The sequence below is a fragment of the Loxodonta africana genome, chromosome 2, assembly GCF_030014295.1.
Source record: "Loxodonta africana isolate mLoxAfr1 chromosome 2, mLoxAfr1.hap2, whole genome shotgun sequence".
In the NCBI taxonomy this organism is placed as follows: domain Eukaryota; kingdom Metazoa; phylum Chordata; class Mammalia; order Proboscidea; family Elephantidae; genus Loxodonta; species Loxodonta africana.
The window spans coordinates 162805606-162830482 of NC_087343.1; the positions used below are offsets into that span (position 1 = coordinate 162805606).

The following is a 24877-nucleotide window of genomic DNA, read 5'->3' on the forward strand; positions in this document are numbered from 1 at the left end:
CAAAATATTAAGACATCTCCTAGAGAATCCCATCCTAAATAAGTTCGGTTCTTAGTGGACTCTCAGCCAGAACCTTACCTCCTGGGTACTCATTAGCAATGGGGAACCTCACCAAACTCTCCTCCAGCCTCACGGGACCTAGTCACCCTTACTTGGAGGGAGTCTATGAGAACCGACGCCCCTGTGGCTTTTACAGAGGATTTACCACCTGTTTACCTACCTTGGCCAGCAGAAACTTTCTCCCTCTGTCTGGAGCTCGCTGCCCTGGAGTCCTCCCCTGTCGCCAGACCTCTGGGCCACATCAGGTTGAGAGACCTCCACAATTTGAGGAGAGGGGTGTACCTTCTCTCTTCCCAGGTCCTTCCCAGGGCTTGGTCCTTAGGAAGACTGAACCAGGGCCTGAATAATTCGAGCCTCACATTGGGCTCCAAAAATTTGTTACCTGATTAGGGCCCATGCCCTGGAGCAGTTGAGCCAATGAAACATACTCCAAGTCAGAAGGAGTGAGAAAGTTTATGCAGGAGATTTTTTTTTTAATATATATACATCGCCGGGGACCCGGCAGCAACACAGGCTGTCTCTATGGAGTCCCAAAGAGCAATTTTACATCAGAGCTTATGTAGAGTCTTATAAGGGTTAGAAGTGCCTTTGTAGTCTGCAGATGGCCTGGCCGGAGTTATGCATTACAGGATTGTGACAAAAGACTCTTTATCAGGCTAAAGAGATACATATCAGATACCTGGGCTGTGATTTTCCTGTGGGGGTTGTAAGTCATAGGTGGTCCAACAGAGCAAAACAAAGTTATTTGCATCAGTTTAAAACAAAGAACAAAGTCATCAACATTAGGTCAAAACAAAGTCTTTAACAGAGGTATGCGAAGGAGGAGGCAGGCAGAGGAAGGAGAAAAACACTGGTTCTTCATGGCGTTATTTATGTGAAGCTCTCAGTTGCCCGTTTTGAAAAAGGAGAAAACATGCTGGGGAGTATTGGGGTCACAATGTGCCGTTATTTATTTTATGTGTGCAAATGAATGGGGGGCTGGCTAGGCCAGAGACCACCTAGTAACCTGATGCCATTGATCTCAGAGAAAAGGGGGCGGGGGGCGTGATTCAAACAATCATGTTAAGATCAGCCAGGAGTAAATTTTCTACCTTGTCTCATTTCCTCCTTAGAAACTTCCATCGGAACTGCCCCGCCTTGGGCCCTCCCGTTTTTCTGAGAGCTTGCCCTGTGTGCAAACGGTTAACCTCTATATACTTCAATAAACCCTATATATTTTATTTGTGCTTCGTTTTTTTTTTTTTTTTTTTAACTACGTTTATGAAGATGGCACGGTACTGGACAACGTTTTCCTCTGTCGTACTTTGGACCGCCATGAATCAGAACCAACTCTAGGGCAGCTAACAGCCCATTTTAGTTACATTTTTGTAGGAGCAAGAATACAGGATTTGGAGGGTGAAAAGTCTGTGTTTCAGTCCAGTTGTGTGACACCGTGCAAATCAATGATCCTGCCTGAAGTTTTTTCCTTCTCTCTCCTATAGGGTCACTATGAGTCCGAATCGACTCAACGGCACTGGGTATTAAAAAAAAACAACAACAAAAAACAAAAAATTAATTCTTGCCCACATGATAGAGTTGTAAGGAGACCCCCAAAAAACAAAACCCACTGCCGTCGAGCAGATTCCGACTCAGTGACCCTGTAGGACAGAGTAGAACTGCCCCATAGAGTTTCCAAGGACCACCTGGCGGATTTGAACTGGCGACCTTTTGGTTAGTAGTCTATCACTTGACCGCTACGCCTTATAAGGAGACAGTGATGTGAAAACGTTTGAAACTGTAAAATACTGTGCAGACAATGCCATAAAAATATAGAAAGGCTGACTGAACATAACCATCTTTGACTGCTTCCCTTCCCCCGCCCTCCCCCCAAATTTGTTTTTATTTGAACGAACTCTGAAAAAGTCTCTAGTGGAGCACATCCATTTTGCAAATGAGAAACATGAAGCCCAAAGGCTAATCCAATGCCAGACAGCACCAAGCCAGCAAAGAATCAAACCATACTCCCGACTGCTTATCGCCCGGTCAGACTCTGCGCGCTTTCACCCAGCCCTGTCACGTGAAAGGACTACTTAAAAAAAAAAAAAAAAAACCACTCTTAACATGGCTGCCGTGGCAAGACGCTATCTGACCACACTCAACATGGACGCGGGGTGCAGGGCCCAACCCCGGATGACAAAATTCCGGAAATGCCCCAGCGGCGGCGGAAGCGGAAGCGCCGCCGCGGTGGGGGCCGCGGGAAGTGTCTGTCGGGTTTCTGTCTCCCTCCCAACAACAATAACAGAGGACAGGCCGGCGTAGGTGAGGCAGCGACCGAGCGGGCTCCGCGGCCGGGAGGTGGGCAGCAGAGCTCAAGGTGCATGCGGCGTGGTAGAGACAGCCGGATGGGAGCTCCGTGGCTCCCGGCCGTCTGGGCCCTCAATCTCGGGCCCTTCGGGCCTAGCGCTCCCGGGAGAGCAGGGGTCCGGTTTGTGGTTCTTGGCGTTCTAGGCCCTGGTTGCAGGGTTTGCTATCTTTTCTGAACTTGGACCAAGATTCCAGCATATAGAACCTTCTGTGGGCCTCGATTTCCTCAACGAAATGAGGTGTTTGGCCTGGACAGCATTTGTGGCTTCCTCCCACATCAGATATCACAATTCCACGATTTTAGTGTTAAGTCAATGTTTAGGCCAGTAAATCGAAGAAGGCCTGTTAGCGTACTAAGAAGATGTCTGGTCAGGATGCAGTGAGTACATCTTTGAGACGCTGCCAGGCCTGGGGATCAGGAGCTCCGAGTTCTAGTCTTACCTTATCCACAGACGCACTTTGTGACCTTGCCCCAGGCCTGTTACCCTCTCTGTTCTACAGTTTGCTTATCTGTAAAATGAATGTTGGATATCTCTGATGCCCCTGCTAGTTCTGAAAACCTGATTCTCACCTCCCTTTTCGGGGAATCTTTCCTTAGAGACAGACCTGAAAAGTATATTCTCCCTGAACCGTGCATAGCCGGGAATTGACCAGTAAGAGATGTCTGCGGTGTTTCTTTGCAAACAGCAGACCAGCTGAGGGCAGGTGGGCATTTAGGAAGGTTCCTGTGCAGTGGGAGGTTCTCTGCTGAAGACTTGGTGTTATAAACCTAAACCAGCAACGTAAAACACACCTCGGTGGAAAACAGGAGACCTTGGGTTTTGTCCTAAAGCTGCTGTTAACTAGCTAATTCACTTTAGTCCCATCCCTTCCTCTCTATGGATTTGAGACTTCTCATTTGTCAAAAGAGGATGTTGGATTAGATCACTGGTTCTTACCACCCCCCCACCATTATTCCCCCAGCACAATTGAAGGATAAAATGATGGCTTTATAAGACCATGGTTTTCTGGGGGAGGAAGATGGTACATATTATATAGTCATATAGTTTGAAAAAGCTGTGCTTGTGATTTTTAACTCTCAGTTTTGAGATTTACTGGATTAGATGATCTCTAAGCCTCCTTCCCTCTCTTTAAAACTTGTGATGCTATCATTCTGGTGTCCTCCAGATGTGAAGACTATAGCCTTATCTGTATGTTTGTTTAAATGACTATGTATCCAGAGGTACACACTTTATCATTAGTAAAAAGAAATGATAACTAAGGCACACTGTAGGAGAAAAAGGAAAAACTAGATTTCAGGAAGTTAAGGTGATAATAGTGACATAAAACTGCATTTGAACAGGAGTTGAACACCTGAATCCTTGCTTCAGCACTGGTACTACCCTACTGGGTGATGTGTTGGGCAAGCCGACTCACCTGTGTCTCACTTTCTTTATTTGCAATATGAGAGGTTGAACTGGATGATTTCTTACATCTTTTTTAGCACTGTAATTTTGTTTTTTTGAGTTTGTTTTTATCTGAGCAACTTGATGGATGTGGTGTGGCATTTCTTTAGGCAAAAAAGGCTGTCCTAGGCAGTAGATACATAAGATAGTCTATGTGATAATTGATGGCACTTGGTTTTGGTGGATAATGTGAGAAAAAACCCCTTGCCGTCGAGTCCATTCCAACTCCTAGCGACCCCGTAAGGACAGAGTAGAACTGCCCCATAGGGTTTCCAAGGAGCAGCTGGTAGATTTGAACTGCTGAACTTTTGGTTAGCAGCTGAGCTTTTAAATGCTAGTCGCTCCGCCTTGGGTGAGTTAGGAGAATAGCTGCTCCGAGGTGAAAAAAGACAGTTTGGAAAGAAATCAAGGAAGCATTTGGTGAATTTGAACTGCCCACTTTTTGGTTAGCAGCCAAGCTCTTAGCCACTATTCCACCAGGGCTCCCCCTACCATTTGTTTTTGTTGTTATGTGCTGTCAAGTTGATTCTGACGGATAGCGACCGTATAGGACAGACTGGAACTGCCCCATAGGGTTTCCAAGGAGCAGCTGGTAGGTTCCAACTGCCAACCTTTTGGTTACCAGCCAAGTTTTTAACCACTTTGCCACCAGGGTGCCACCTACCACTTAAAAAAAAAATTAGTAGGTAGTAAATAAATGAGTGGATAGATGGATGAATGAATGGAAAAATAGCAGAAATCAAGAAAAAAGATTTTTTTTCTCAGAGATTTGTCATTGATTAGATACACAATGAGAAAGTGATTGAAAACTTTTAAACTTTTATGAAGAGATCCCTAAGTGTTTTGGCCAGTTGCAGGATAAGTTGGTTTATCTCTGTCTTTTGAAGTGTGTTAATAAGGGACAAACACATGCCTAGTAGGGCCTTAGGTAATCTGAGAATGAATGGAAAGGAGTAAATTACTAGAATAAGCAAGGGATAGAGAAGAATGTTGGCAAGATGGAACAGGTAGAGGAAGATTTTTGGTTGTGACTGAATTAGAGGGTACAGGGATGGAGATAGGATTTTTATACGTATCAGCAGTTGTCAGAATTATTAACAATGTGTTAAAACTTTTGTGATGGAAATAGAGGGTTAGAAAGAAGAGAAATTTCTGTAAGCAAGGAAATGTTGGCATTTCGCACACCAGGTGGAGATAGTCTTGAGAGTGGTTAAGAGCTTAGGCTGCTAACCAAAAGGTCCTGAGAGTTAAAGGTTAAAAGAGGAGTAATTTGGGGTCAGCCCAAATGAATAAGTAGGGGATAGTGTAATTTTGTTTGGGATGGGAGGAGGTTTGAACTGGCAGGATGGGAAGAGCACCTGTAAGAGAAATTGTGTTTTGGAAGAACCCTAGTTTAAAGAGTGCTCAAAAAACAACTTAAGCTCACTACTTAAAATGCACGGGGGCCACCAAGACAAAATGATGCTTCCTGTGTCTAATGTCTGCTGAACAGACAGCCACAGAATGACTGTAGGTTACCCAAGGCTGCTGTAGGCTACTGTGCGAAAGCCTAAAATTAGATGGACTACAAAACCTAATTTGTGAGGAGAGATGTGGCCAGAGGAAGTTCTGTCAGAACATCTGTAAGCCCATCTCCAAGCATTGGGGCATAGCACTGGAATGCAGGGAGACAGCTGCAGTGGCAGAGGGCTGACTTGATAGCCGGTGCAGTATAGGCTGAGAAATGGCCTTGGAGGCAGGTAGTCTGAATCCCAGCCAGAGCTTTGACAGTATGTGATGTTGGGCAAGTGACTTGTCCTTTCTGGTTCCATTTGTCCATCTGAAAATTGAGGGAGCCATTCTTAGATAGGGCTACTTAGCCTGGGCACCAGTGATTTGTAAGGGATCCCTAGATGTGCTTCAGTGTGTCTGTGAGCCTCCTGGAATCGCATATCTAATTCTAGGTACATGAGCCTAGGTGTCCTTTCTTTGGTTTTTATCTTGTGAGAGGATATGCAGTTTTAATCATATTCTCAGATAGGTTTGTGACCTACAAAAAATTAACAACTGTGTGACTAGATAGAGTCTCTGAGTTGTCCTTTTTACATTCTAGGATTCTATAATTCTATCAGAATGACATCTCTTTGAAATTTAGAGCCTGAGCCTCTAAAACTTGCTAATCCTAGATATAACACCTAGTGCTGCAAAAATTGTCTTCACATGTGTAGGCAGTCTCATATTTGGACTCAGCTGTCCCTCACCTTGGAAACTGTATGGGACAGTTGTACTCTGTCCTATAGGGTCGCTATAAGTTGGAATTGACTCGATGGCACTGGGTTTTGGGTCCCTCACCCTACATAATTCCTCTGTTAGGACCCCTCCAACTCGTCTTTCTCCGATGTTGATAACAAATTTTCCTCCTTTCCTCTTTCCCTTTTAACCTGCACCTGTTTTGGACCATGCCTGTCTTGTCAGCTTTCTTGAGTGAAAGCAGAGTGTTTAGTGACAAAACATTGTTTGGGAAGAAAGCAAGAAAAGAAAGCTAGTCATGAACGTTTTCTTATCTTCTCACTTGTTTTAGTCCCTCAGTCCAGTAAAAGAAAACTAAGAGAGAGTGCACACATGAGAGAGGTGCCATCACTCCTCGGACTTTGCATGTATTGCATGCTGGTTTTTTTTTTTTTTCCATACGAGGGAAATCTGGCTCCTGTTACTTAGCACCTGGAATGAAATGCTCATGATAGCCTAACTGGTTATTTCACTTAAATGAAGATGAATCCAGCTCTAGTTGAAGGGACTTGTTGTCCTCTCTAGGGATTGAGTGGGGGGAGGGGAGGTAGAATAAAATAAATGAGTTCCTTGGGAAGGGGCTTTTTATCTCCCAGACATTTCCTGGGTCGTATACTTGAACTGGAGAGGATTGGTGGATTTGTGCTGGCTGTAGGTCCTGACTGTCAACCCCCTAGATCTAGGATAGAGATCTTATCTTTTCCCCAGTGTTCATATTCACAGGTTTCTTTCCCACCAGAGGCTTAGAGAGTAGGGGGTCACTACACCACCTGCCAAGTAGGTAGCTACAAGACCAAATCTCTAATTCTAGGCCTGATATAAGAAATAATATAATTTCACTACAGTTTTGTAACCTTTGTAATTTAAACTCTTTGATACCAAAAAAAAAAAACCCACTGCCATCGAGTCGATTCCGACTCATATGGAGAGTTAGTTTTAATGCATTGTTGTTGTTGTTAGGTGCCCTCGAGTTGTTTCTGACTCACAGTGACCCTGTGCACAACAGAACGAAACACTGCCTGTCCTGCGCCATCCTTACAGTCGTTGTCAGGCTTGAGCTCATTGTTGCAGCCGCTGTGTCAATCCATCTCATTGAGGGCCTTCCTGTTTTCTGCTGACCCTGTACTTTGCCAAGCATGATGTCCTTCTCCAGGGACTGATCCCTCCTGACAACATGTCCAAAGTACATAAGACGCAGTCTCGCCATCCCTGCCTCTTAGGAGCGTTCTGGTTGTACTTCTTCTAAGACAGATTTGTGCATTCTTTGGCAGTCCATGGTATGTTCAATATTCTTTGCTAACACCATAATTCAAAGGCATCAGTTCTTTTTCGGTCCTCCTTATTCATTGTCCAGCTTTCATATGCATATGATGTGATTGAAAATAAGTGTTAATGCATACTGTAGCTGAATAGACTTTTTGTGGAGTTCCTGGAGACCTGACCTTTGTATGATGTTGTATAATGTTAGTTCTGTGAGTAAATGTTTTTCTGATTTCTAAGTATGTGAACTTTCATAAACTCAATGATATTTAAGGTGGAGGCTGTTTATTTTAAATGCAGTGTAGGTTGTATATTGATGGTGCTAAATCACTGATTCATGTAAGAACCACATCGTTGCTAGAGAATAAGGAATAATAAATGGCAGAATGATATAGGAGGGTGTAAGTTATTAAGTGATATGGATTTGGTGAAGAAAAAGAAGGGAGAAGGGCTGAAAGATTTTTACTTAAGGGTTAGAGTCAAGAGCATGGGATCTGTGAAGGATTAGTGTCAGGATTCTTAAAGGTGAAGTGCATACTAAAATATGATAGCTGGAGGATTGGTCTCAACATTTCAGTAATCTGTGGGTGGATTGGTCTGTGCTGGTTAATAGTCTTGTAGAGACTTTCACATGTTGCCAGGTAGTTAGATAGCTGCTTATCGTGTGTGTATCCTTACAGGAGTAAAAACTGATTGCATTGTTTCCTAGGTTGTAGGCTTGTTGCTGAGGTCATTGAGTGGTATGGTAGCAAACTAAGTGCTTCTAAGAGTGTGAAACAGTTCTTAGCAGCAGCCTTGACACTGCATACGGGGTAATGGAAAGACTGATGGATATTCATACATCATACATTGAGGATTTATTATGAACACGGACTTATCAGCTAGAGGTAGGAGATCGAGCTTCTTTTCCTTTTCCTGGCGGAGACATGACCAGTCAAATGCTACACAAATTGCTATAGTAGAAGCATATGTTTAGTCCCACAGGGAGCTCAAAAAAGGGGGTGAGCCCTGGTAGCGCAAAGGTTAAGAACTCGGCTGCTAACCAAAAGTTCAGGAGTTTGAATCCACCAGCCACTCCTTAGAAATGCTATGGGGCAGTTCTACTCTGTCCTATAGGGTCTGTATGAGTCAGAATCCACTCATTGGCAATGGATTTCGTCATGGGTTAGAAGATTTTATAGAAGACTTAACTTTTAAGCTAGATTTTTGAAGTCAGATTAGTAGTTTTTTATGTAAGAAAGTGAAGAGAAAGACATTCCAGAGGTAATAGCATATGAAGAATGAAATATCAGTGTATGTTTGGTGAGGTTGTTTGTGTAGCTGGAGTGAATGTCCTGAGGGCAAATGGTAAGGATGGGAAGGTGAGATTAGAAAAGTGGTTTGAGACCAGATTACAAAGATTTTTACCCTCTAAAAACTAGTATTGAATGCAGGCTTAATTTTTTTTTTTTTTAAAGAAATACACATAGTCTAAAAATTTCAAATAAAGGAGAATATGAGGTGAAAAATAAAAATCCTTTTCCCACTTTCATAAACCTCTGTTTTCACATTTCAGACACCACTGTTAATATTTTGTCATGTATCCTTCCAAAAATGTTCTGTGCAAGTACAAGCATGCATTTATTTGTCCTTGTATGGAAATAATATCATACTTTAGACAGATTCTACATCTTTCTTTTTTCACTTAATATGCAGTCACAGAAAGATAACTTGGGCTTCAGTGTGGAACGTAAAACCAAAACCAGACATATTGCCCTTGAGTCAATTCCAACTGATAGCAACCCTATTGGACAGAGTAGAACTGCCCTGTAGGGTTTTCAAAGAGCAGCTGGTGGATTCGAACTGCCGACCTTTTGGTTAGCAGCCTGAGCTCTTAACTGCTTCGCCACCAGGGCTCCAGTATGAAGTACGGTATGCAAAAAAAAAACTCCCCATTGCTGTGGAGTTGATTCTGTTATCCTATATGCCAGAGTAGAGCTGCCCTGTAGGGTTTCCAAGGGTGTAATCTTCATGGAAGGAGACTGCCACATCTTTCTCTTGCAGAGTGTGGTATAAGAAGCATTTATTAAATGCTTCTTGCGGGCCTGCTGTGTTCTACACTTTGTTTTAGGCCCTGGGAATACAGTGGTGGACATCATTTAGGAAGTCATTGCAGCAGTCCAAATGAGCATTGATAGATGCTTGAAAATGGAAGTGGGTGCAAGAGCAATATTATGGTAAAATTCATACAAATAGCCAGTCATATGACTGGGAAATGAGGGATTCCGATGTATTAAACATGAGCTCAAGGTTTCTACTTTGGGAATTGGTGAATCACGATAGGGAAAATAGGAGTGTGTGTATGTTTTGGTGAGTGCTGGGTGATTATGGAGAGAGATCAGTTTAGACATATTTTTGAAGGATATTCAAAATATTGAGGTGAAGGCTTATGAAGAAATAAGGATCAGTCCAAGAGAGGTAGGAGCTGGAGGTAGAAATCTTATGTTTTTAGTGCATTTTTAATAGTTGAAGTCTTGGTAATGGATACAATTGCTCGGAAAGAAGGATGTTCAAGGGTGAATTAGCAAAGGAGACCGAAGAGCTGTCATGGAGGAATGAAAAGGACCAAGAGAATGTCACTTTGAGATTGAAAGGATAATAGGGTTCCAAAGACAATAAGTTGAAAGGTGAGAAGGTTCCAAAGGAGTGGTCAACAGTGCCCAGTGCTACAGATGGGTCAGGTATGAGGCGCACTGAAAAGAGCTGATTGGATTTGGTGACTAGGAAGTGAAAATAACCTTAGGGCAGTTTCAGAAACGGTCAAGATGGAAAGATTCATTGATGTTGAGGTGTTGATGGTGAGGGGGCAGTGGTGGTGAGTAAGTAGGCAAAGGTGGGCAGCGATACAGGGAGAAGCAGGTGAGTGTATGACTTTTCTGTAATGCATATATGCACATTAATGAGCAACAGGTATAAACTCTATCAAGAAATCTGTTGGCCAGAATGTTGTGGACACATTTAAGTAAGCTTCCAAGAAGCCAAAATAGATGTCACAAATTCAGTACTCTGTAGCTTATGTACCTACTCTTTGTGGAATTGTTTAGGTCCATACTACGTGCCTGTTGATACTGATCCACACACAGTCATAAAGACCTGGCTTCCCTGGTTTACCAGGTCATAGCTGGTTAGAAGCAGCAAATTAGATGTGTCGGTGGGGGAGGAGAGTAAGGGATCTGGATGGAGTGCAGGAAGCGGTAAGCATGCTGAGAGTGGCAAGAAATAACAGCGGATAATCTTTCAACAAGAGAAGAAAAATAGCGTGTATACATATGTACGTATGTGGTCATTTGCCTCCATTCCCTCCTTAAGCGAAGGAGCCCCAGGAATCTCATCTACTTCAGTAGGCTCTCAGAGCAGGCACCACAGAATACAATGCATATTCATACTGATAGTCACAGATCATCAAGGACAGGTGAGACTTTTCTTGAGACAGTTCTTTGTAAGAAAATAGAAGCATACAGCCCATTATAGAAGGTTTTAATAGTAAAGGATTAGAATTGATGGGAGTGGGGAGAAGAAAACTTGGTCCATAAAGAGGATTAAGAAATCCATTGATGTGAAACAGGACCTGCAGCATGATTAAGTTTAAGCTCAGCGCTGGAGTTCTCTGAATTTGAGTCCAGGTAATTTTTCAGAATTTTACCACTGATCATTAATATGATGCTTGAAGGACACAGTTTTCAGCTAGTTGCCTCTTTAGCTTAACTGGGGACATAGTAGCTGCCGATTTTTCAGCATCCTCAGGCATGACTTGATGTATCAGCATCCTCAGGCATGACTCGATGGTGCGCAGATACAGCAGCACCATCAGATCATCTGTCATATTCAACCGAATATGTTACTTCATGAAAAAGGAGGGAAGTAGAAATGACCCAGCCATCGTCTGTCTTCCAGCTCTTCTGACCTAACAGTTGCTGTAGTTAGCTCTTTCGAGTTGAATTTTGACGTCTTTTTTTAAAAAAATTATTATTTTTTTAATGGTAAGATATCGAATAAAACTGTTTTATCAATGGAATGAATTCTTTTGAACAATATATTGTATTTTCAGAATTTATCACTAGTAGAAATAACGTGGAGATTTTGACATACACATACCTATGGGAGCTCTCTCTCAGCTACACTTGGCGTTATAATAACGAAGGAGGTTGTTTTACAGGTGAGGATACTGAGGTTCAGGAAGGCTAAACGCCTTGTTTACAGTCTCACTGGTAGAAAATTGGAAAACTGGGATGAATTCTTTTTTGTGTGTTGTTTCCTATTCTAGATCTTTACTTACAGTATACCATAGTTTCCTCCCTTCTTTGCAGGAGAAAGGGGCTCCGTAGCCATGTAGTCTGCACAGAAAACACCTGTGCTGTCTGACTTTTGCCCGCCCAGTGACTTTCTCCCACTCTGAGGTGTCTGAGCTCTTTGTGTGTAGTGCACTCCCCACTTAAAACTCTTTAGTGTTTCGCACGGTGTTTAGAATTGAGAGTCCTACTTAAATTTCAGCCTCATCTTGCTCCATTTCTCTCATTGCCCCCTGCACCCCAACCTGTTTGGTTTTGTTGCAGTACCTAAAAAGAGCCAAGCTCCTTCCCGTAATCCGTCCTCTGCACATGCTGCTGGAATTACCAGGAATGCTTGCCTTTTTTCTCTGCCCCCTTTTTGCCTTGTTAATTCTTGGTTTTCCTTCAGATATCATCTAAATAGTCTTTTCCTTAGAAAAACCAGCCAGGTTCACTTGTTATATATTGCTTCAGAACTGTTTTCCTTTCTTTACAGTAGTTATCTCCATTTATAATTCTGAACTGTTGTGTGGTACGATTATTTGTTTCCACTTGACTCCAGAGCCCATAAGTACAGGGGCCAACCCTTCTTGTTCTTAATGCTAAACACACAACCTCAAACCCCCTGTTGTCGAGTCCAACTCATAGCAACCCTATAGGACAAAGTAGAACTGCCCCATGGGGTTTCCGAGGCTGTAATCTTTACGGAAGCAGGCGGCTACATCTTTCTGCCTCAGGACACACAACAGGCACTCAAGTATGTGAATGCATGTCTGAATAAATGAATACGTGGATGAAATTCTTGTCAGCCGTAAACCAGTTGTTTATGCTATCTCCATTTCCAGTGCCACCAATGCTAAAAAATTAAAAAAAAAACAACAACCCAAACTTGTTGCTGTCAAGTCAATTCCAACTCATAGCTGCCTTATAGGTCAGAGCAGAACTGCCGCATAGGGTTTCCAAGGAGCGACTGGTGGAGTCAAACTGCCAAACTTTTGGTTAGCAGCTGAGCTCTTAACTGGTGTGCCACCAGGGCTTCCCACCAATGCTGAGGAGATCAAAATTTTTTATAAACTGTTATCTGGACCACCATTATTAAAGTATTTATTCCCAGGCAATTGTCAATCAAGGTGCTACTCCTAAGCATTGATTAAGAAAGCTAGGCAAAACAAAAGATATCTGAAAGAAAGTCTGTAATTATATATTGCCTTGTGCATGTTCGAACACAAATATTAAGGTATAGTGGTTTATTCCTTTTTCTGTCACTTTGTTTATTTTTATAATAAGCCTCAAAAAAATTAGTGAGGTATAATTTAGATATAATAAAATTCACCAACTTTTAAGTATGCAATTTGATAAGTTTTGAGAAATTCACTGTCACATAGCCACCGCAGTTGTATAGATTTGAAGCATTTCCTTCAGGCTCCTTTGCAGTAAATCTTCTCTCCCCATCCCAAGTCCCTGGCTTATTTTGTGTCACTATAGTTTTGCCTTTTTTAGAATTTCTTGTATAGTCTTTTGTGTCTTGTTTGGTTCACTTAGGGTATTGCTTTTGAGAGTTATCCATGTTATTGTCTGTATTTTATTTTCTATTATATGGCTTTACCACAGTTTGCTTATCTGTTCACTAGCTGGTGGGTGTTTGAGTTGTTTCCAATGTTTGGCTATTATGAATAAAGCTTCTGTAAACATTGGTGTTCACGTCTTTGTGTAGACATACATTTTCATTTCTCTCAAGTAAATATCCACAAGTGGAATTGATAGGTCTTTGGGTAACTACGTGTTTTACTCTTATGAAACTTCCAAACTGTTTTCCAAAGTGACTATACCATTTTGCATTCTTACCAGTAATGTATGAGAGAGCCATTTTTTTCAAACCCTTACCAACAGTTGATATACTCAGTCTTTTTAATTTTAGCCATTCTGCTAGGTATATTGTAGTCTCCTATTGAGGTTTTATGACTAATGATGTTGAGCATCTTTTCACGTGTTATTTACCATATATATGTTGTGTCTGTTCAAATCTTTTTTGAAGTTATATTGTCTTATTTTATCTTCATTTTTTATTCTTAACCAGTCCTCTTTTCTTTATGTAGAACATGTCTCTGACCTATATCATTTTCCTTTGCTCTGAAGAACTTCTTTGAACATTTCTTGCAAGGCAGGTCTACTGGCAACAGATTCCTTCAAATTTTGTCTGAGAAAGTATTTCTGCTTTACTTTTGTGACGTAATTTTGCTTGGTACAGAATTCTAAGCTGGTGATGTTTTTTCTTTCAACATTTTAAATATTTCACATGTTCTTCTTGCTTTCAGAGTTTCAGAAGTGAGGTTGAAGTAATTCTTATCCTTTTTCTTTAGTAGGTAAGAGTTTTTTCCCCTCCCTGGCTTCTTTCAGGATTTCACCTTTTTCTTTGATCTTTTGCAGCTTGAATATGATATGCCTAGGTGTAGATTATTTTGGTATTTACCTGCTTGGTGTTCTCTGAGCTTCCTGGTTCTGTGGTTTGTTGTCTGTCAATAATTTTGGAAAATTTTTAGTCATTATTACTTCAAATATTTCTTCAGTTTCTTTCTCTCTTCTCCTTCTGGTATTTCCATTACATGAAAGTTACAGCTTTTGTAGTTATCCCACAGTTCTTGGATATCCTGTACCATTTATTTTGTTTTTTTCCACTGTATTTTCTCTTTGCATTTCTGATTGGAAAGTTTCTATAGACATGTCTTCATGCTCAGTTTTTTCTTCGTCATGTCCTGGTACCACTATGGTCATCAAAGACATTCTTTGTTTTATAGTGTTTTCTATTTCTGACATTTCTTTTTGATTCTTTATTAGAGTTTCCATTTCTCTGCTAACATTACCCATCTGTCCTTGCATGCTGTCCACCTTTTTTATCAGAGCCCTTAGCATATTAATCATAATTATTTTAAATTCCTGGTTTTAGGATTCCAAAATCTCTGCAATAGCTGCGTCCGGTTTTGATGCTTGCTCCATCTCTTCAGATTGTGTGTGTGTGTGTGCGTGCGCATGTGCGCGTGCGTGTGTGCAAGTGTTTTGTCTTTTAGCATGGCTTGCAATTTTTTGTTGAAATCTGGACGTGATGTATAGGGTAAAGGACACTGAGGTAAATAGACCTTTGGTAAGAGGTTATAGGTTTATCTGACTAAGAGTTAGACTGTTTACTGTTTGCAGTAGCTGTAGATTGAAGAGGCCAAATTTTCCTTTGGTGCCCTTGTTTTCATCTCTCCTAGAGATGGGGTTTCCCTAGAGACTCCCATGGGCCTGAGTCTTTCAGTTCTCTTAGCTGTAATCCCATGGTATTATACAGGATCCTTAATGATGTCATGGTAAGATGTGGGGAGAGGAGAAATGGTCTATGGTTTTATGATTAGATCCCAATCTTTTAGTGAGCCTGTGACCCTGAGTGTGACCTTAACAAATGCTTCTCAGCTTTTTTCTTTCTTTTTTTTCCACCCCTTATGTGAGACCAAGGAGCCCTGATGATGGAGTTGTTAAGGCAATCAACTGCTAATCAAAAGATTTAAAACCACCAGTGGCTCTGTGGGAGAAAGATATGGCATTCTGCTTGCACAGAGATTTACAGCCTTGGAAACTGTATGGGGTTGCCATGAATTGGGTTTTTGGTTTATGGGAGACAGGAAAGCAAGAGGGGGCTGGAATTGGTTATTTCTCTTTTCCCAGTTTGAATAGTAGAATTGAGAGTAGTTGGGTATTTACCTTTCTCCAAGTTGGTTGGGGTCTGGTAAAATATATTTTTATATTTTAAAATGGTTACTTTTCCTCTCCCCTTACTGGATGCATTATTAGGGAATTTTTCTTCAATTTTCAGAGTAAGACCCTGTTGTGGCTCCTGGAGGAAAATTTACCAAAGTGTTTCCCCCTTCACTCCAAGGCTGGGCCTCCAGGAGATTTTAATCTATCAAGCTAGTTACTCCTCTCTCGTCAGCAATTAGTCATTTACCCTTTAAATATTCCACCTGATAATGGGTCTCGTGGAGGTTTCTGGCCCCTCAATACTTTCTTTGATAAGCTGTGATTTTCCTTCTCTGCGTATATCTTCAGTTTTCAGGATGGTGGTTTGCTCTTTGATTCTAGTCCTCTGATGAATCTCAGCGTAGTGTTGATTTTCAGTTTTTCAGCTTTTTTTTTGTAACAGATGGGAGTAATGAGTTCCAAGTTCTTTACATGTTGGACAGAAAACTGGAAGTCCCCCAGGTTATCTTTTTAATCAGTTGTAAGAGTTCTTTTGTATTTTTTAAAAATCTAGATAAAATATAGTCCTTTATTAGGTACATGATTTGCAAATGTTTTCTCGATGGAGCACATAGGCTTTTAAATTGCACTTTTCATTAGTAGGAAGACTGGCATTATTTGTCCCATTCTTTGACAGTTGAGATTTTAGCTGTGCCTCCATTCCAGGTATCTCATTTAGTTGTTAATTATCCACGTGAACTCCAAGCCATGTTGCTGTTAATACTATCTGCAGAAGAAAAACAGTGATAATGGTATGGTAGTTCCTCAGATTGACAATCTAGAGAAAACACATTTGTGATTCAAGATAGCCTAAAATGTCATTAGGGACCCTGTGTCATAATGGGAAAAACACCTGGCTTCTAGAACTAGCTCTGAGGTCTCATACAATTTTTAATCTGTTTCTTGTCAGTATTCTGTTATACAAAAAAACCCAATGCTGTCGAGTCGATTCCGACCCATAGCGACCCTATATAGACAGCTGTAAATTATTGTGCAAATTGAGAGGTGAAAGCAGGTCCACAGGAAATCAGGAAAACAAACCTTTATAGATTCTATAATAATAATATTTAAGCTCTAGTATGTGTTCTTAGCTTCCCTTTTCCTTCCTTTGGTGAAATGTCCAAAATACAAGTACTGTAAGGAAGGACAAAAGTAAATGTCTTGTGGAAAAATTAGCTCCTGCCAGTGTTTTACACAAGATAATCACTTTTAGCAATTTTGTTTCATTAGTAGGGAAGATCAATGGTGTTTATTTGGCTGCTTCATTGGTCATTTGACGCTACTAAATCTTCTGTGATTCCGTGTCCTGGGACTAATGCTGTATGTACAGCATGATAGTGTGTGTTTCTGTTTTTGTCCAGAAGGTTTAATTACCAGTGATATAATTTAATTCAGTGAAGATATGTGGGGTGTTAGTATGCATCAGTCTCTGTACATATGTGCCTATGTATTTAGAGGAGGATAAGATATAGAATAGAACCTCAAGAAGCTCAAAATATAGTGGTGTACATAAATATAAACAAGTAACTTTATTAGAATGTGAGAGATACCCATGTGGAGATATGTATGAAATATGTATTTCAGTTATATCATGATGTTTCATGTGCATATTTCAAAATACTACTAACATAGTACTTAGTACCTTTTGTTTAAAATTTAGGCTAATTGTCTTTTCAGTCAGAAGTTAAAGAAACAAGTATCCTAAGTAGACAGGAACAATGCTTGCAGAGTTACACTAATACATGATTTCTCAGCCTGGCCACTGTTGATATTTTGGGCTCAGTAATTCTTTGTTGTGGGGGGGACTGTCCTGTGCATTGTGGCATGTTTAGCAGCGTTCCTGCCCTCTACCCTCTGGATGTCAATAGCACTCTTCCCCGTTATGAAAATTAAAAAAAAAAAAGAATGTCTCCAGACATTGCCAGATGTCCCCAGGATAGGAGGGTGGGAGCACAAGTTTCCCTGATTGAGAACCACTGTACTGGTATATAAAGAATAAACATATATAACCCCAAACTCGTAGCAATCCTGTTTTTTTTTTTTTTCCTTTCTTCTTACCAGCTAATTATGGGTTTGTTCTCCCTTGAAATTGCATGTAAAATTTGTGTTTATTTTTTGAGAATGTATATAAACCAACCGAACCAGTTGCTGTTGAGTTTATTCCGATTCATGGCAACCTCATGTGTTTCAGAGTAGAACTGCTTCACAGTTTTCAATGGATGATTTCTTGGAAGTAGATCACCAGACCTTTGTTCCGAGGTGCTTCTGGGTGCACTCAAACCTCCAACCTTTCAGTTAGCAGCTGAGTGCTTACCTCTTTGCACCAACTGGGGACTCCTGAGAAGGTCTATAGTTTTTATCAAAATTCAGAGTGCTTGTGATCCACTGGGTTAGTCTAATCCCTTCACTTTATAGGTAGGAGCACAAAGAATTTTAAAAGGTTGACTCAAGTTCGTAAAAGTAGTTCATGTCAGATCCCGAACTAGAACCCCAGAGTTCCCCCTTTACCGTCTACTGTGTTAGGAGCAGTCCTAGAATTAAAAGTTTCTGGAATTGGAAGAAGGCTACCTAGTTTAGTAGTCTTACTTTATATATAAAGAAATTGACCCTGAGAGAAATGAAATGAATTTGCTAGGAAGCAGCAGAGTGGAAATAAGAATCCAGGACTCCTGATCTCTGCATTTCTGTTCTTCCTGAATAATGCGTTTGTGTATCCTCTACTGATTATCAAGAAAAAGTTGTTCTGTGTCTTTTGGCTCAGACTTAATTGAGTGTGGTCTGGATCTTTAATTTGAATGTGGTCTGTAGCGCTGTAATTAGCTCTATCCGTGTCTAAGGTCCCTGGGTGGCACAGATGGTCTGCACTCGACTGCTAACCTAAAGGTTGGCAGTTCGAACACACTCAGGGGTGCCATGGAAGAAAGGCCTGGTGACCTGCTTCCATAAAGTTACAGCCCAGAAAACCGTGTGGAGTGGTTCTACTCTAACACACAGTGTTGCCACGAGTCAGAACTGACTCGGCAGCAGCAGGTGTGGTTTTTTTCCGTTGGTTTTGGTCTGTCTGTATTTTAAAATTAGCATCGTTTTACCTGGGTTTGGTGTGCTGCTTCAGTCCTCTCTTCTCTGCTTACTCTCAGGAGCTTTCAACTGAAATAACAAAAAGGAGATTTGCTGTTTGATACTGGAGACGACGCACTAATGGGGCCACGGAAGAAAAGTGTTAAAACGTGTCTTATGAATAATGAAATCCCGGAGGAAACAATATCAGATGAAACAAAGGACTATATGAATCAACTTTCACATGAAGTACTTTGCCATATCTTTAGGTAACGTTTTGTTTGGCTTGGCTTTCACCTACCTGGAATGTGTAAATAGGAGCAAACCTTAAACCCTAGACCTGCGCCGTCTGGTATTGTAGCCATTGAAATTAAATAAAATTAAAATCTAGTTTCTCAGTTGTCCTAGTTTATTTCAAGTGCTCAGTAGCCATTTGTAGCTACTAGCTACTGTCTAGGGCAGAAGGTGTAGATAGAGAATATTTGCTTTGTGGCAGAAAGTGCTACTGGACAGCCCTGCCCTAGAATATAACATTTCTAGGCTTGTGGAAAGTTTTGTTGACTGATGACAGATATGTTAACTTTTGTCATTACAGTACTATGTGTGAAAGACAGAGAGATAAGAGATTTTCTGACCTTTCGAAATATATTTGTGTTACTGGAAATAGAGAACAAAAATAGAGGTTAGTTGAAAGTTTCAGGAAGGAAGAGATATAAGGAAGGCTGGAAAAGAGGAAGTTGTAATTCATATGAAGTTTCCTCACTTAATGCTTATGCAATACTTCTATCAGTTTGTGACTTAAAAGGTAAAAAATCTAGTAAAAGAAATTGTACATATAAAATTATAAATTATATATATTTGCTAATGGAGAAAGTAGTAGTTTCTTGGAGGTGAGGGTGTAGAGAGGGAGAGAGAGAAATTTTTTTTTTAGCCTCCAGGGGAAATGGATTCTTTAAAATTAAGGAGGATTGGCCATGTTCAAATTAATCACTTCTCTGATCTTTCTCATTTTTTTTCTTAATCGTACTTTGAAATGCACTGAGATTTTCTTTTTTCATTCTCTTTTTTTCCCTTCCCTCCCCCCACTTTTTTCCTTTAGAGTTTCTTTGTCCATGAAACCTTAAAAGGAAAAAGCAGATTTTATCACATCTTATGGAGAGAGTTCAATACTTGCTTTTATTTGGACTTTATGCACTTGAGTATTTGCTTACTTAACTCTTGGTAGTAAAAACCTGTATAACCTTATGTATATTGACCTTAAAACCCTGTGAGTGTTACCAAGAACTTTATCTTTTGTGCCTTGATCTTATTTCGTTTGAGGGGTAGAAGATTGGAGAAAGGAAAAAAAAAAAAAAAAAAAACCTATTGGTGAGAGGAAGTGCTTGCCCACTGCTAAATATGAGTTTCTTTCTCTCACAAAGGTACCTCCCTCTGCAGGATATCATGTGTATGGAATGTCTTTCCCGGAAGCTAAAGGAAGCAGTGACCCTATATCTGAGAGTTGTGAGGGTTGTAGATCTCTGTGCAGGGCGGTGGTGGGAATACATGCCGAGTGGTAAGTGAATTTAGCTTGTAGGAGTGTTTCTGGAAAGTAGTAATAATGATCCTATCAAACATTCAAAGGCATTGAATGTCACCCTGTAAGTAGGGAGGCGTGATTTTATAAATTAGAACTTAAAGGTATAGGTTAATAAAATGCATTTCACCTGAAACTTTATTGTTTTAATGGTCTACCTTTTTTTGTTTCTTACTCCTTAAGAGAGTACTTCAGCCTGTTCTAAAAATGTATGTTTGGAAAACACTTACTGAGCCTTTGCTTAACATTATTGGACCAAGTAGCCTGTATGATGGAGGTTTTCTGGTGAATGGTAACATGCTCCATCATAATTTTCCTGTTTACCTTAATGGCACCTTTGCTTAAACAAATATTTATCTATTTTTGTAAAACTACTCTAGTAGGCCACAGAAGTTGAACTTCTGAGACATTCCTTTCTTAACCACTTTGAGGAGGCCTATACTAGGTCCTGGAAACCCTGGTGGCGTAGTGATTAAGTGCTATGGCTGCTAACCAAAGGGTCGGCGGTTCAGATCCTCTAGGCGCTCCTCGGAAACTCTATGGGGCAGTTCTGCTCCGTCCTTTAGGGTTGCTATGAGTCGGAATCGACTCGATGGCCCTAGGTTTGGTTTTTAGTTTATACTAGGTCCTGGAGATTCTGAAATAAATAAGACACTGGTCTTGCAGGTGAAGAACTCACAGCAGCCGAACCAGAACAAATTGACCTCAGTTGAAGAGGCCATTGGAAAAGAAAATTGATGGCTTCAGCTAAGGAGAGCACAGCTGAAAGGAAAGAATTAAAGGCCCATTTAGGCTTCTTTTCAGTTGACAGCAGTCCTTTAATTAGTGCTCTCTTAGTTATTGTTGTTCAGCAGGTGTGAATCTGTCTTTTTTAACGGTCTTGTCTTCTATCTTGTCCACGTTAAGAGACTGAAAATGCGATGAGGGGTGGGAGCTTTATAGAAATAAATGGCTGAGGAGACAGTAGTCTTGTTCCATTCTGCAGAGGTTAGACTTCTCTGGAATACTAGAATATTGTGCAGTTTGGGGTGCTTAGATCCCTTCAGAAGTGTGATCAGTAACCTGTTATTTGGCTAAAGTAATTATCAGCGGTAGACCTTCTTGTGAAAAACATTGCCAAGACTCGAGGCTAGAACTTAGCTTGGTGGGAGACAAAGAACAATTGTCTTCAAATATTTAAAAGCCATCCTAAGGGAAAAGGATTCATTTTATTCCAGAGAGTGATCTTCTCTAGCAGGAAAGAGAAAAAATGAGGCAGTGTGAAAATGACTGTTCCTTACATTTGATTTGCTTCAGCAGAGGTTATTCTAGCAGGAATTCTGGAGATGGGATTAAGGCAGTGAATAAAGAGGCAAGGTAGCACAGCACCCTAGTGATGCAATCTTACAATTAATATCTCTGCCCCTTATCAAATTAGAGAATTTGTCTGCACATTGCCAACTTCTTTCAAATTGTGATAAATATTTTTCAGCCCAAAGCCTCCCGTCTCTCCAAGGAATGTAAAAAAACAAGAACAAACAGTTTCTAGCCTAGAATAAGATCTTACTAACCCTACTCACTGATGTCACCCTGGCATATTCCCCTGCCTGGAGGTTAAACCCTGATTCCTTATATAGTAATGCCAACTAAAGTGATTATGTAGTACTTGTATGTGATTTCTAGATTCTTACACCATCTCTGTAAAGAGGGTAGGACTGCTCTCATTTTATGGTGAGAAGCAGTGTAATGTTCGACAAAAGAGGATAGACATTGGGAATGGTCAGACTTTGTTTTGAATTCTGACTCTGCTCCTTGGTGGTATTTAATTTCCCTGAACTTCAGTTTTGACATTTGTAAATGAGGTGACACCTTTCTCATTTGGTTGTGAGGATAAATGAGAAATAAAGAGAAAATGCTTAATACATTGAATTACTCAGTCAGTTAAGTTTATTATAAAAAATAGTTATAATTGTAGAGACCGAGTGTAAAAATGGTGGTGTTGGGTGAGGGTGGGTCTGACCTTGTCTAATTTTACAAGGGAGAGGAGAGAGAATCAAGATCAGCTATCAGCCCAAAGCTGATTTCTACAGGTGGAGGCCTAACACGTCTCAGTTCTAACAGTAACCATACCTCCCACGGCACTTTCTACTTCTGCTGGGTTCGGTAATTCATTGCAGTGGCCACACAGAACTCACAGACCATACTCACAGCTATGGGGTCTATTAGGGAAGTAACAGGTTACATTTCATATCAGAGAAGACTCAGGATACAGTTCTTCAATTCAAACAGCTCCTCAGCCATGCCTACAGGCAGTCCTCTCTCTTGACCCCTTGGCCCAGTCGCTGCCCTCTTTGAGCAAGTGTTACAGAGCTCTTTAGCTCTGCCAATAAGTGCCTTGAAACCCCCAATTCTGCCAGTAAGCTTCGGCCTGAAGGCACTCAGCTCTCTTGCTTTGTCGGTTGGTAAGCGTCTCCGCCAGGTGCCTGGAGGCACCCCACTCTGCAAGCAAGCTGCAAGCAAGCCTCCTGCTGCCGGAGGCACTCAACTCTCTTGCTCTGTAGGTCAGCACACCCACTGTAGCAGCCTCACTTCATGAGCTGGGAAGCCCACCACATCATCTCTCACCTGTCTCCTGGTTCTGCTGCTGCCGCTTCTTGCCATCTCATGCACTCTCTGGTGTTACAACTCTCTGTCTCCTGGGTCTAGGAGGTTCTTAGCACAGAGACCCTGGGTCCAATGGATGTGCTCTGCTCCTAGCTCTTTTTCTTGGTGGTAATGAGGTCCACCTTCTATTCTGGGATTGACTCTCTTCGTAAGCTTAGTGGGATGGCAAAACGGACCAGTCCCCTTGTTAGGATTCCATACACTGGGCAGTGTTCGTTCTGTTGTACATAGGGTCACATCACTATGAGCCAGAAGCGACTCGACAGCACCTAACAACAACCACCACCCTAAAAAGGGTTCCATACACATTATTTGCATTGTTAGCAAGCTTTCTAATCCCACAAATAAGGGATTATGGTGGGCCACAGGCACCTTGTTTGCATAGTCACATCCAGTCATTGTGTGGGAGTTACAAGACCATTGATGGTTAAAAGTGTGATATTAAGTAATTCACTGCACCATACCGAGTAATCTCTGAGGTCCCTACTTACTCTTTAGTTTTGTGATTCTAAAGTTAAGATCACCTGCACTAGCCCTGCACAACTAGAACAGCTTTTGAAAACTTTAATAATATAAGCTTTAAGCCATTCAGGGCTTATCTACTTATCTAACCAGCAGCTTCTGCTGTGGAAGTAACCTGCCTCTGTCCGTTCCCATCTTGTTGATTCCTGCTATGGGGCACAGCTGGCCTCCCAGATAACTAGCTTCTTATCAGCTCAGCAGCCTGTCAGTTTGGATTGGTGCCATTCTCTTAGCTAATGTGCATCTGTCCTCTTCAAAAGAATGAATTGTCTAAAATGGCCAGGGGAGTGATGGTTAAACACAGGACAGAATAATTATTAGGAAATAGGTAGAATAAAAGAACTTAGTTTGAGACAGGAATTAGATCAGAACTGTGAACTTCCTGAAGGTGAAAATTGTGTCTTATTTCTTAAGCTCAGCCTTAGAGGTTTCACAGACCAAAGAGCCCCTTTAGGAGAAGAGGAGGCTGGGTGCTGATCAGCTGGGTGGCCCCTCCCTACCCACCAATCAAAAAGGTCCAAGTTGTCTGGATTAAAAGTGTGTTCTTAGTTGCAGACAGGATTCTGTGCCTTAAAAACAATAAATTAAAAACCTCAGCTGGAAAGTACTAACTCAGGATAAGTGGTATTTCTGACACATTTCCTCTGTTACCAAAGGAATGTATTTTCTGTTGTAACCAGTGTTCAGCTGTGGTTTTAGCCTTATGAAAATTTAAAAAGGAAGCCTTTTCGTTTTCCACTTTTGATAACAATTACAAGTGCATCATAAATGTTGGTGGACAGAAAGATGAAATTGGCTCTAAATACTTCTGAACTTCTCAGGTTTTACGGATTCTAGTTTTCTAACACTGCTGAAGAAGATGCCAGACGTCGAACAGCTTTATGGCCTTCATCCTAGATACCTTGAGAGGCGAAGGGTGCGGGGCCATGAGGCCTTTAGCATTCCAGGAGTCCTCGAAGCTTTGCAGGCGTGCCCAAACTTAGTGGTGAGTGCATTTGATTGAACGTTTTGATATCAACTGATTGATGAAATAATAAAACACAAGAATGGTAAAAGAGAACATGTTTGCTTACATTGCAAATTTTATCCGTAACTTTTTTAAGTTGCATTACTTAGCATCTTATGATACAGAAATAGCAGCTTTGTATGCTGGATTGAAAGCCTTTCTCACTTGCTTTGGCGTTATTTTCTAGGGTGTGGAGACATCTCATTTGGAGCTGGTAGAGTCTATTTGGACATACATGCCGCACGTTCACATTTTGGGGAAATTTCGTAATCGTAATGGAGCATTCCCAATTCCTCCTGAAAACAAACTGAAAATTCCTATAGGAGCCAAAATTCAAACTTTACATTTAGTGGGTGAGTATATGTTTCTGGGGTTACTCGTGACTCCTTGAAATACTACCAAATATTCCCTGAAAAGGAGTAACGAGAATTTTGGACGTGGCTTTGTTGATGGGCGATGCCAAAAAAAAAAAAAAAATGCTTGTCAGACTTGTATAAAAACTCAGATTTCCCTTGGAAAAAAATGATAACTGCTTTACAAGCAATCTGCTCTCTTTTCAAAACAACCCAAACTTTTTTGGGTTGTTTTGAAAGTCTTTTTTTTTTTTTTTTAATGA

At 41.0% G+C, this 24877-nt stretch overlaps 1 protein-coding gene across 11 annotated transcripts in view; it reads left to right on the forward strand.

Annotated features, from left to right (window-relative positions):
- Positions 1-2240: 2240 nt before the first annotated feature.
- The window catches only part of FBXO38 (F-box protein 38), a 61562-nt gene continuing 38925 nt past the window's right edge, over positions 2241-24877 (forward strand). For 8 of the 11 annotated variants that reach the window (XM_064277940.1, XM_064277962.1, XM_064277972.1 and 5 more), the window contains exons 1-5: positions 2241-2358; positions 18595-18783; positions 19936-20069; positions 24077-24240; positions 24449-24614. In XM_064277940.1, the coding sequence (XP_064134010.1) occupies positions 18656-18783; positions 19936-20069; positions 24077-24240; positions 24449-24614 (592 nt within the window). In that variant the 5' untranslated portion in view covers positions 2241-2358; positions 18595-18655. The other 3 variants (XM_064277951.1, XM_064277947.1, XM_064277964.1) reach the window with 3 other exon arrangements.